This window comes from Pseudophryne corroboree, chromosome 11, assembly GCF_028390025.1.
Source record: "Pseudophryne corroboree isolate aPseCor3 chromosome 11, aPseCor3.hap2, whole genome shotgun sequence".
In the NCBI taxonomy this organism is placed as follows: domain Eukaryota; kingdom Metazoa; phylum Chordata; class Amphibia; order Anura; family Myobatrachidae; genus Pseudophryne; species Pseudophryne corroboree.
In genome coordinates, this window is record NC_086454.1 from 66755742 (window position 1) to 66768167 (window position 12426).

General features: G+C 46.9%; 1 protein-coding gene across 2 annotated transcripts in view; it reads right to left on the reverse strand.

Annotated features, from left to right (window-relative positions):
* The window catches only part of DDB1 (damage specific DNA binding protein 1), a 61367-nt gene that overhangs the window by 20082 nt on the left and 28859 nt on the right, over positions 1 to 12426 (reverse strand). For both annotated transcript variants that reach the window (XM_063944379.1, XM_063944380.1), the window contains exons 6-11: positions 8020 to 8178; positions 7324 to 7407; positions 1108 to 1224; positions 919 to 1021; positions 614 to 689; positions 413 to 521 (exon numbers count right to left, since the gene is read on the reverse strand). In XM_063944379.1, the coding sequence (XP_063800449.1) occupies positions 413 to 521; positions 614 to 689; positions 919 to 1021; positions 1108 to 1224; positions 7324 to 7407; positions 8020 to 8178 (648 nt within the window). The remainder of the gene's footprint in view (positions 1 to 412; positions 522 to 613; positions 690 to 918; positions 1022 to 1107; positions 1225 to 7323; positions 7408 to 8019; positions 8179 to 12426) is intronic.

Here is a 12426-nt window from a genome sequence, read left to right on the forward strand (position 1 = left end):
CGACGCAGATTTATTGGCATTGCAAGCGGGCAGGAGGTGGTCAGTCTGAGTAAGTTTAGGCTTACTCAGATTGCAGCTGCTTCCGCCAGCGTGACAGATGGCCGTGACGATGATCCGATCCAGCACTTGGATCTGAGATGCTGGCAGGAGTCTCCTTTTTCCTTCAGACACCTCCTGTAGGTGTTGGCATATTTTTGCACAGCATTTGCATCCAAAGAAGCAGCTTCTGTGCAAAAGTGCCTACATGTGCCTCAGGCCCTAAGACCCTTGCTGGTCAAAACCTTTTTACCTCTGAGGGATTGCTGAAATCAAGGCTCAGTGAAATCAATGTTAATAGCAGTCTTTTTAGAAATGACTTTGCATATTAGATTAGAAAGTCTGTAGCGAAGACATTGGTCTGGTCATGTCTTACCTGAATGAGCTGCTGATGTGCCACATTCCCACAGAAGAAGGTTTGCTGATCATCGACAAAACCAGCCAGCTCAGTCTCTTCCACTTCTTCTCCTGACAAGGTCAAAACTCTGCAGGCACACAGTAAATGAGTACACCAAAATCCTATATTCTATTACGTTCTTAAATCCTACATTGACCCTAACCTCAGCTAAGAACTCACCTAGTCTGTCCCACAAAAGACAAGACCAATGTGTCATCTGTTTCACGGCTGGCAGCAACTCTGAGCGGCCACAAACCTGATACATAGCAAAGAACAAAGGACGTCATGTGCAGGAAACAAAATCTGAAGTCACACACTAACCCCCTAAGTGATACATTAGTACATATGAGATAGTGATAAAGGCATCTACAATGTTACTCTCAGGAAGTCAAGACAGCAGCAAGATATCATTTAATGTTGCATCCCAATCCCCACCCAGTGTCCTAGTGTAAGCCATTTCCCCCGGTTATGGATTCCAGCAGCACCTTTGATCCCGGGTAGGTCAATGCTGGCATGCTCATGGATGCCAATGCCATTTCTAATGATTCGCAGAGAACCTTCTTTAAAGGCCCCGGAGCAGGTAACAAGCTGTGAAAAGGGGGGGGAAAAACCCGTAAGAACTGGTGCACAACATTCAAAGGAGACATGCGAGGAATCCAGAGATGCCATCTCACCTGTCCTTGCCCTTGCCTCTCCAGATCCACTACACACATGTCTACAATTGGTCCCAGGTTTGTGAAAGTCTCCATTGCCACAACATATGAGCCTTGTTCATTACTGTCTGCTGTGAGCTGAGAAGCAGAGAATTAAATGATAACGGCTACTATGAAAAAAGTGCAAAACAAAAAAATGCCACAAATTCAAATAGTAACTGTAGAACCTGGACACAAAAATAGGATTTTGGTACTTACCAGGTAAATCCTTTTCTTTGAATCCATAGGGGGCACTGGAGTACTCTTGGGATATGGACGGCTTAGCAGGAACAAAGGCACTGAATATTTAAATTTAGAACTCTCCACCCCTCCATATCCCCGAGTACCTCAGTGTACTACCTCAGTGTTTTTTACTGAGCCGAACAGGAACTATAGAGAGGTTGACAATGGAGAATTCTTATAACATAACGGACAACAACAAAGTTGACACATAACGTTACTGCCAACGAAACAGTTGACACCATAACCGATAGAACTTTATAATTTGAACCAGTCGGTGAAAATGTGTTACCATAAGATCCCCTGAACTTAATACAATCCACGTAAAACTGCTCTGGGTGGGCGTCCAGTGCCCCCTATGGATTCAAAGAAAAGGATTTACCTGGTAAGTACCAAAATCCTATTTTCTTTTTCATCCACTAGGGGTCACTGGAGTTCTCTTGGGACGTACCAAAGCTTCCCCCGTGGGCGGGAGAGCTGTTTGACACCTGTAACACTAGGCGGCCAAAGCTAGATGCTGATGCCGCAAACGTATCAAACTTGTAAAAGCGCACAAACGTGTGCACTGAAGACCATGTAGCCGCACGGTCAAGCTGTGTCGTAGAAGCTCCACGACCAGCTGGCCATGACGTTCCCACAGAACCTGTGGGATGAGCTATTACTGATGTAGGCGACTGTAACTTAGCCTTAAGGTAAGCCTGACGTATAGTCAGTTTTATCCATCTGGATAAGGTCTGCTGAGAAGCTGGCCAACCCCACTTGGCAGCATCATAGAGAACAAACAACGTATCCGTATTACGAACTGTAGACGTTCGGGACATATAAACGCGTAATGCGCGTACCACATTCAGAATTCTAGAATGTGCTGTCAACACAGGAACCACTATTGGTTGATTGATGTGAAAAGATGACACTAGCTTTGGTAAGAAATCGGAAATCGTCCGAAGTTACGCTCTGTCATCAGGAAACACCAAATACGGTGGCTTGCAAGACAAGGCACCCAAATTTGAAAAACGCCTTGCCGAAGCTAAGGCTAGAAGAAAAAACGTTTTCCAAGTCAGAAACTTAATATCCACTTGCTGTAAGGGTTCAAAATATGAAGACTGTAAGAAATCTGAACCCAAATTCAAGTCCCATGGCGCTGTAGGTGGGATAAATAGAGGCTGTACTCTGAGAACACCCTGCAGAAAAGTGTGTACCGACGGCAATAGAGCCAATCGTCTTTGAAAATAAACTGACAACACAGATACCTGCACCTTCAGTGTAGATAAACGCAGTCCTCCATCCAACCCCGTCTGTAAAAATAACAGAATACGGGTAACTTGAAAAATGATGTCGGAAACTTCCGAGCTTCACACCAACCTATATAGGCACACCAAATTCTGTAATAATGAGCTGCCGTAACCGGCTTCCTAGCTCGTAACATGGTTGGTATAACCGATACTGTAATGCCCTCTCTCTCTTCTTAAGAGGGCGGTTTCAGCAACCACTCCGTCCACCGCAGCCGCGCTAAATAGGAGTAAAAGAACGGCCCCTGTTGTAACGGGTTGGACGTAGTATGCGCGGCCAAGGATCATCTGCGAGTAGTCCACGGAGATTCGAGAACCAAGCTCTCCGAGACCCATGAGCTATCACTAGTATGACTGTGACGGACTCTCTTATGATCCGTTTTAGCAATGGAGAGAGCAGCGGAAAACGGTGGAAACAAATACACGAGACTGTACGGCCACGCGATTGTGAGAGCATCCACCGCCACTGCCCTTGGGATCTGTCGTTCTGGACACATACTGGGCGTTTGTAATTGTGGCGAGATGCCATCATGTCCACCTGAGGGTAAGCCTACCTGTGGACCAACATGTGAAACACCTCTGGATTTAATGCCCAGTCTCCTGGATGAAAATCCCGACTGCTGAGATCATCTGTCTAACAGATGTCCACTCCCGGAATGAACCCAGACGCCAATATCACCTTGTGGTATTCTGGGCAATTGAGGATTCGAGCTACCTCCCGCATTGCCATGCGGCTTCTCGTTCCTCCCTTGTATGCGACTGCCGTCGCGTTGTCTGACTGCACTTGGAGAGTCTGAGAGCGAAGCATGTAGTGCATTGTAAATTGCACGGAGTTCTAGGACATTTATAGACAGCAATCTGTCGTGATCCGTTTAGAAACCCTGTCGCTGACCATTTTAAACTACAACTCCCCAACCTCTGAGACTCTCGCCCAGAGTAGAGACACCCTCGCCCCCCCTGTGGGAAACGCGAGCCGATAGTGTGCGTGGCTTGAGCACTAATTGTACCAGATGGCGTATAATCTGTACTTTCTGGTGTAGTAGGTAAATCTTTGATTTACCGTATCTGTAATCATACCTAGGAATTGAAGTCGTTGAGACGGAATTAGATGCGATTGTTTTTGAACTTGACACTGCAACCGTGGTGTACGTTAGCAGCGCAAGTAGGAGGAGCATCTGTTGAGACGGAGCTCTTATGAGCAGATCGTCTAAGTATGGAACGATTGTCACTGCCAGGGATCTGAGATGAGCTATCATCACACACATCACTTTGGTGAATACCCGAGGCGCTGACAAGAGGCCAAACGGTAGAACCTGAAACGGTTAATGGTAGTGGCGTATTGCAAAACGCAAGAACCTGTGATGAGGTGACCAAACCGGAATGGGTAAATACGCATCCTGGAGATCAAGCGCAATCATGCAATCTTGTGGCTCCAAATATGCAAATACTAACCGCAGAAAATCCATTTTCAATCTGTAGTAAGTGACTTGCTGATTGAGACTGCGACGGAGCCCTCCGGCTTCGGTACCACAAACAGACGGGAATAATAACCCTGACTTTGTTGGTGTACCAGACCTGGAAATAAAAACTGCTGAAACCAGCAGAGACTGAATGGCAACGTGCCAAAACGCCTTATTTCGTCCGACAGAGGCAGTCTTGTCTTTTAACCCTAAATAGCGGATACATCCATGAGTGGATGGCTGGAAACCCGGCAAATGTAACGTGTAAAGGCGCGCTTCCACAATTGGAAATTCGAGATGGGCTGAGAGCCCGTCAAGCCACTGGCTTGTTGTGACTTTAGCGCCCTGGCGTTACAAGGCGTGACTGTTTTTGTACCACCGCCTTGAAAAGACTGAAGTCTAAAGGCTTTAAACGCCGGACCAGAGTATTTCTGATATCGGAGGAGGCAATTTTGTCAAATTTAGGACCAAACAACTTCTGGCCTTGTAGTGCTGAAACTAGCGACGATGAAAAACGAGAAGCAAGGTAACCGGCGGCAGCAGACGCTGTACCGAGATACTCAGCAGCTTCTCATTAACGATAAGTATAACGTGATCGTCATTGTTTCCATACACAGAGCGCCCTAGTCACCCAAATGTATCTTGGGTCTTTATAAGGTTTGACACAGACGAATTCACCAATGGCGGATTCTCCAATTTAGAGGTCACTGTGTGGAAACGGGTAAATAGCCTTAAATCTTAGTAAGATATCCTAAATAAGAAACCTATTGAAGATCTGTCGTTTAGTAAATACGACGGATTAGATGTTAGAGGCTCCTTATTCTCTGTAAATTTAGATGTTAGAGGCTCCTTATTCTCTGTAAATTTCAGAGACTGACTCACTGGTCATTAGCAATGTATGGTTGTCAAAACCCGCCCTGACTGTCTAATGTGCCCTCCTCACTCGTATTTAGCGCTGTGAGGTTTGACATAGAATTGTCAGGTCTGCCACATAGAAGAAATGTGTAAATTATAAGATCAGTTAAATTAACACCCTCCGTAAAAGCTGGCGAAGTAACTTTTGAGACTCTGATCTTACCGCTCCTGTCGAGCAGAGTCAATTTGAATTGCCAATGCTAACATAGGATCTGGGAATGAACCGGCTCCTGAAAACCTACAAAACATAGTGAACATGTGGTAGATTTATGTCCAGACATTGTTTAAAAGCATTTTTAGTCTGTGCTGGAGCCTTACTCCTTATGCAGACAGACAACACAATAGCCAAAGGACAGACACTTGCACGACTCAGTAAAATTATTATCTTAAGGTGTGTAATATATATCTATCTATTTATGGCCGAAATGCAGTTCACATGGGCAGCCTATGTGAAACCTAAACCAAAATTCCCACTAACACCCCTGCGCCTCCGGTGGCGTAGAGATGTAGGGCAGGAATGTTCTGGAATTACAAACTGGAAGAAACAGGAAGCATGGTTAAAATGGCCCCCATGCCATGCTGACACTGATAATCACAGGACAAGTTACAATTGCTTCAGTGTTAATATAGGCTCAATAGCCTATTATACAGTGATAATCACAGGCAGACCACAATACATGCTCTAGTGTTAATATAGGCTCAATAGCCTATTATACAGTGATAATCACAGGCAGACCACAAAACATGCTGTAGTGTTAATATAGGCTCAATAGCCTATTATACAGTGAAAATCACAGGCAGTTTACAATACATGCCTCCAGTGTTAATATAGGATCAATAGCCTATTATACAGTGAAAATCACAGGCAGTTTACAATACATGCCTCCAGTGTTATTGTATATATGGCAGGCCACCATACATGCTGTAGTATTAATATAGGCTCAATAGTCTATCACCCAGTGAAAATCACAGGCTACAATACATCCAATATTAATATAGGCTCAATAGCCTATCATACATTAACTCTGCCTGCTGTTTATATCGGTATGGCAGCCTTTACATACCCTTGCCGCTGTAATCAGTCAGATTACACCCCCCCCCCCCCCCCCTTCCCCCTGTACTCCCTGTAGCGCTGTGTCTCATCGGGGAGCGCCGGGAAGGCTTTGCAGGGAGGCGAGGGACATGCTGAGCAGCGGAGGTCGGCTGCCCGGAGCGGCGCGGTTCTCACCCTCTCAGCGCTGGCACCATACAGCATTGACGGAGCGTCCTGGACGGTGCTGGGCGGCCGGACGGAGCGGCTGGGGCGGCCGGACGGAGCGGCTGGGGCGGGTCGGCTGTATGAGCGGCTGGAGCGGCGTATTACAACACTGACCCACACAGCGGGGCGGCAGCCTGCGCTGACCGCCCCGTTTCCCCAGCCTACCTTGTTGTAGGGAGGCTGCGACGGCTCTGTATCTTCCGGTCATGGCTGAGACGGGGCTTCTATTTGTAAGCTCCGTTCAGCTCTCCAGGTCATGGCTGCGACGGGGCTTCTATGTGTAAGCTCCGTCCAGCTGTTGCAGGAGCAGTGGGCTGCCTGTGGCTGTGAGGGTGCTCTTTGTGAGGACCGACATGCCATGCGCTGTCCGTGCAGCGGCACTATCCCGGACCCATGTTTTTCCAGAAACTAGGAAGGGATGTGCTATAGTAAAAAGTAAAAATGAAAAATTAATAAAATCTTCCACAAAGTGTGGGAACTTCCCACAAGCCTTGTTAGTGCTGTGAGCACAGAAAAAACACTGAGGTAGTACACTGAGGTACTCGGGGATATGGAGGGGTGGAGAGTTCTAAATTTAAATATTCAGTGCTTTTGTTCCTGCTAAGCTGTCCATATCCCAAGAGTACTCCAGTGACCCCTAGTGGATGAAAAAGAAAAGACCATTTGACCAGTTTGTGAATGATAAGAAGAGGAAAGAAGCCCATAAGGGGTCAGTGGGTAAAGATCTTCTGGTAATATGTGATATACAAGAATAATGGACACATTGCCAATTGCTAAATCTTATATATAATCGAGTGTAAACCAGTGTCAGGGGCACTTAAAATCTGGTAATTCGGTTAAAAGGGGGGTCTACACTTGATTCTTCTAAGACACATTCTGCCTCCAAGGGTGGGACTTACACGTAACAATTATTCTGTGTCCAGTAGAAGAAGGAGTAAAAATGAAATTCTAGAAAAGTAACAAATTATAATAACAAGTAGACGCTTGTGAACTTAATGGATTATACACAATACAGTTTACAGACAGGTTTTCTTACCTTAACTAACTGGGAGTCTCCAAGTCGCGAGCCCACAAACACTACTCCATTATCCAGGTAAGTGAGACATTCCGCAATGGAGGTCTACAGAAGACAGAGATAACAGCAGCATGCATGAACAGCTTAAGGAATGTTTCACTAGTGTGTGGTTACTTTTTCCTTTGATGCTCAGATGTAAGCTGGTTTGAAGCTACCAACAGCCTATAACGTTCCCCCTCCTGCTGCTATCAACAGCCAACTGACAGACTTTAAAAAGCATTATGTGAAGAAAGCATGGAGGTGCAAAAGGCAGTAGTGTCTGATCTATACCGTGTTTACACAGCTCCTATAACCAGCTATTGTACAATGTAAGTGTTATTGTTTAGAACGCCATGAAATTATGTCTAGAAACTTGTTGTAAGATGACAAAACTGTATTTATTAACCGTTCCTTATACAGCGCCGCATAGTCCGTTGAACTTTATCCACTAAGACGTGAAAAAATATAAAAACAGAAAATGAACAGAAAATAAGCTCCGAGTGTTATTTTTATACTGGCTCCTGTATCAGAACTTTGCAGCAGAAACTGTATTATGTTGCGGAGACACCACTACATAGTAAACGTTACCTCCACCTATTTCTGCAAGGAGTGACCACCTGACTCTTGCTCATATATAAAACCCACTCCAACACGATACCCAACAAATCAGACCCTCACCTCCCCCAGCAGCTCCACTCTGAGATCCTTCAGCGTGACACTTCCATCCATCTGCTCCTCCTTTTCCAGCAGCAACATGAAAAGGCGACCCTCCATGTCCCCAAGGAGATATCGTGATCCATTTACATCTACACGATTATGACACACAATGGTGCTTTGCTGAAAGGAAAAAAAAACAGTCAGCGCCTAACCATTTTACAACGCCACCATGGAAACAGTGCTTATCTCTAGAACTCTCCAACCAAGCATGTCAAACTCAAAATCCAAAATGGGCCAAAGAATCAAGGGGGTAAATTTAATAAGATGGGAGTTCTATTTAAGATGGGATGTTGCCCATAGCAACCAATCAGATTCTACTTCTCATTTATCTAGCACCTTCTAGAAGATAATACCTGGAATCTGATTGGTTGCTATGGGCAACATCCCATCTTAAATAGAACTCCCATCTTAGTAAATTTACCCCAAGGTCTAAGTCTTGTGTTGGCCGCAAGAAAAAGATCTGTAGTCAAGGACAAGAGGCACTATCTTGCGCGTGGAAAAAATGGGGGCGTGGCCTAGTTGTCACAAAGTCACACCACATTTTTTGTGCGCACACCTTTCGGTATGACGTTTGTAGGAGTATGACCTTGTGTCATAACCCCAGTTTTAGTCATGTTGTACAGTGCCACATACATATAATGTCCCAGTACAGTGCCACATACATATAAAAAAAATAAAAAAATAAAATAAGAATTTACTCACCGGTAATTCTATTTCTCGTAGTCCGTAGTGGATGCTGGGAACTCCGTAAGGACCATGGGGAATAGCGGGCTCCGAAGGAGGCTGGGCACTCTAGAAAGATTTATGACTACCTGGTGTGCACTGGCTCCTCCCACTATGACCCTCCTCGAAGCCTCAGTTAGGACACTGTGCCCGGACGAGCTGACATAATAAGGAAGGATTTAGAATCCCGGGTAAGACTCTTACCAGCCACACCAATCACACCGTGCAACTCGTGATACTATATCCAGTTTGACAGTATGAAAACAACGGAGCCTCTCAACAGATGGCTCAACAATAACCCTTTAGTTAACAATAACTATTTACAAGTATTGCAGACAATCCGCACTTGGGATGGGCGCCCAGCATCCACTACGGACTACGAGAAATAGAATTACCGGTGAGTAAATTCTTATTTTCTCTGACGTCCTAGTGGATGCTGGGAACTCCGTAAGGACCATGGGGATTATACCAAAGCTCCCAAACGGGCGGGAGAGTGCGGATGACTCTGCAGCACCGAATGAGAGAACTCCAGGTCCTCCTCAGCCAGGGTATCAAATTTGTAGAATTTTGCAAACGTGTTTGCCCCTGACCAAGTAGCTGCTCGGCAAAGTTGTAAAGCCGAGACCCCTCGGGCAGCCGCCCAAGATGAGCCCACCTTCCTTGTGGAATGGGCATTTACAGATTTTGGCTGTGGCAGACCTGCCACAGAATGTGCAAGCTGAATTGTACTACAAATCCAGCGAGCAATAGACTGCTTAGAAGCAGGAGCACCCAGCTTGTTGGGTGCATACAGGATAAACAGCGAGTCAGATTTTCTGACTCCAGCCGTCCTGGAAACATATATTTTCAGGGCCCTGACAACGTCTAGCAACTTGGAGTCCTCCAAATCCCTAGTAGCCGCAGGCACCACAATAGGCTGGTTCAGGTGAAACGCTGACACCACCTTAGGGAGAAATTGGGGACGAGTCCTCAATTCTGCCCTATCCATATGGAAAATCAGATAAGGGCTTTTACATGATAAAGCCGCCAATTCTGACACTCGCCTGGCTGAAGCCAAGGCCAATAACATAACCACTTTCCACGTGAGATATTTCAGATCCACGGTTTTTAGTGGCTCAAACCAATGTGATTTTAAGAAACTCAACACCACGTTGAGATCCCAAGGTGCCACAGGAGGCACAAACGGGGGCTGAATATGCAGCACTCCTTTCACAAATGTCTGAACTTCAGGTACTGAAGCTAGTTCTTTTTGAAAGAAAATCGACAGAGCCGAGATCTGTACTTTAATGGAGCCTAGTTTTAGGCCCATATTCACTCCTGCTTGCAGGAAATGCAGAAATCGACCTAGTTGAAATTCCTCTGTTGGGGCCTTTTTGGCCTCGCACCATGCAACATATTTCCGCCATATGCGGTGATAATGCTTTGCCGTAACATCTTTCCTGGCCTTAATAAGCGTAGGAATGACTTCTTCCGGAATACCCTTTTCCTTTAGGATCCGGTGTTCAACCGCCATGCCGTCAAACGCAGCCGCGGTAAGTCTTGGAACAGACAGGGCCCCTGCTGTAGCAGGTCCTGTCTGAGCGGTAGAGGCCACGGGTCCTCTGAGAGCATCTCTTGAAGTTCCGGGTACCACGCTCGTCTTGGCCAATCCGGAACCACGAGAATTGTGTTTACTCCTCGCTTTCTTATTATTCTCAATACCTTTGGTATGAGAGGCAGAGGAGGGAACACATAAACCGACTGGTACACCCACGGTGTCACTAGAGCGTCCACAGCTACCGCCTGAGGGTCCCTTGACCTGGCGCAATATCTTTTTAACTTTTTGTTGAGGCGGGACGCCATCATGTCCACCTGTGGTTTTTCCCAACGGTTTACCAGCATCTGGAAGACTTCTGGATGAAGTCCCCACTCTCCCGGGTGGAGGTCGTGTCTGCTGAGGAAGTCTGCTTCCCAGTTGTCCACTCCCGGAATGAACACTGCTGACAGTGCTAGTACATGATTCTCCGCCCATCGGAGGATTCTTGTGGCTTCTGCCATCGCCATCCTGCTTCTTGTGCCGCCCTGTCGATTTACATGGGCGACTGCCGTGATGTTGTCTGACTGGATCAGCACCGGCTGGTGTAGGAGCAGGGATTTTGCTTGACTTAGGGCATTGTAGATGGCCCTTAGTTCCAGAATATTTATGTGAAGGGAAGTCTCCTGACTCGACCATAGTCCTTGGAAGTTTCTTCCCTGTGTGACTGCCCCCCAGCCTCGAAGGCTGGCATCCGTGGTCACCAGGACCCAGTCCTGTATGCCGAACCTGCGGCCCTCTAGAAGATGGGCACTCTGCAGCCACCACAGTAGAGACACCCTGGTTCTTGGAGACAGGGTTATTAAGCGATGCATCTGAAGATGCGATCCGGACCACTGGTCCAACAGGTCCCACTGAAAGATTCTGGCATAGAACCTGCCGAAGGGAATTGCTTCGTAAGAAGCCACCATCTTTCCCAGGACCCGCGTGCAGCGATGCACTGATACCTGTTTTGGTTTCAGGAGGTCTCTGACTAGAGATGACAACTCCCTGGCTTTCTCCTCCGGGAGAAACACTTTTTTCTGGACTGTATCCAGAATCATACCCAGGAACAGTAGCCGTGTCGTCGGAACCAGCTGTGACTTCGGGATATTCAGAATCCAGCCGTGCTGGTGCAGCACCTCCTGAGATAGTGCTACTCCCACCAACTGTTCCTTGGACCTCGCTTTTATTAGGAGATCGTCCAAGTACGGGATAATTAAAACTCCCTTTTTTCGAAGGAGTATCATCATTTCCGCCATAACCTTGGTAAATACCCTCGGTGCCGTGGACAGTCCAAACGGCAGCGTCTGGAATTGGTAATGGCAATCCTGTACCACAAATCTGAGGTACTCCTGGTGAGGATGGTAAATGGGGACATGCAAGTAAGCATCCTTGATGTCCAGGGATACCATGTAATCCCCCTCGTCCAGGCTCGCAATAACCGCCCTGAGCGATTCCATCTTGAACTTGAATTTTTTTATGTATGCGTTCAAGGATTTCAAATTTAAAATGGGTCTCACCGAACCGTCCGGTTTCGGTACCACAAATAGTGTGGAATAGTAACCCCGGCCTTGTTGAAGTAGGGGTACCTTGATTATCACCTGATGGGAATACAGCTTGTGAATTGCCGCTAGCACCGCCTCCCTGTCTGAGGGAGCAATCGGCAAAGCAGATTTTAGGAACCGGTGGGGTGGAGACGCCTCGAATTCCAGTTTGTACCCCTGAGATACTATTTGAAGGATCCAGGGATCCACCTGTGAGCGAGCCCACTGATCGCTGAAATTCTTGAGGCAGCCCCCCACCGTACCTGGCTCCGCCTGTGGAGCCCCACCGTCATGCGGCGGACTTGGCAGAAGAAGCGGGGGAGGACTTTTGCTCCTGGGAACCTGCTGTTTGTTGCAGCCTTTTTCCCCTACCTCTGCCTCTGGATAGAAAAGACCCGCCTTTTCCTTTCTGGGTCCGAAAGGACTGAACCTGATAAAACGGCGCCTTCTTAGGCTGTGAGGGGACATGGGGTAAAAATGCTGACTTCCCAGACGTTGCTGTGGAAACTAGGTCCGAGAGACCATCCCCAAATAATTCCTCACCCT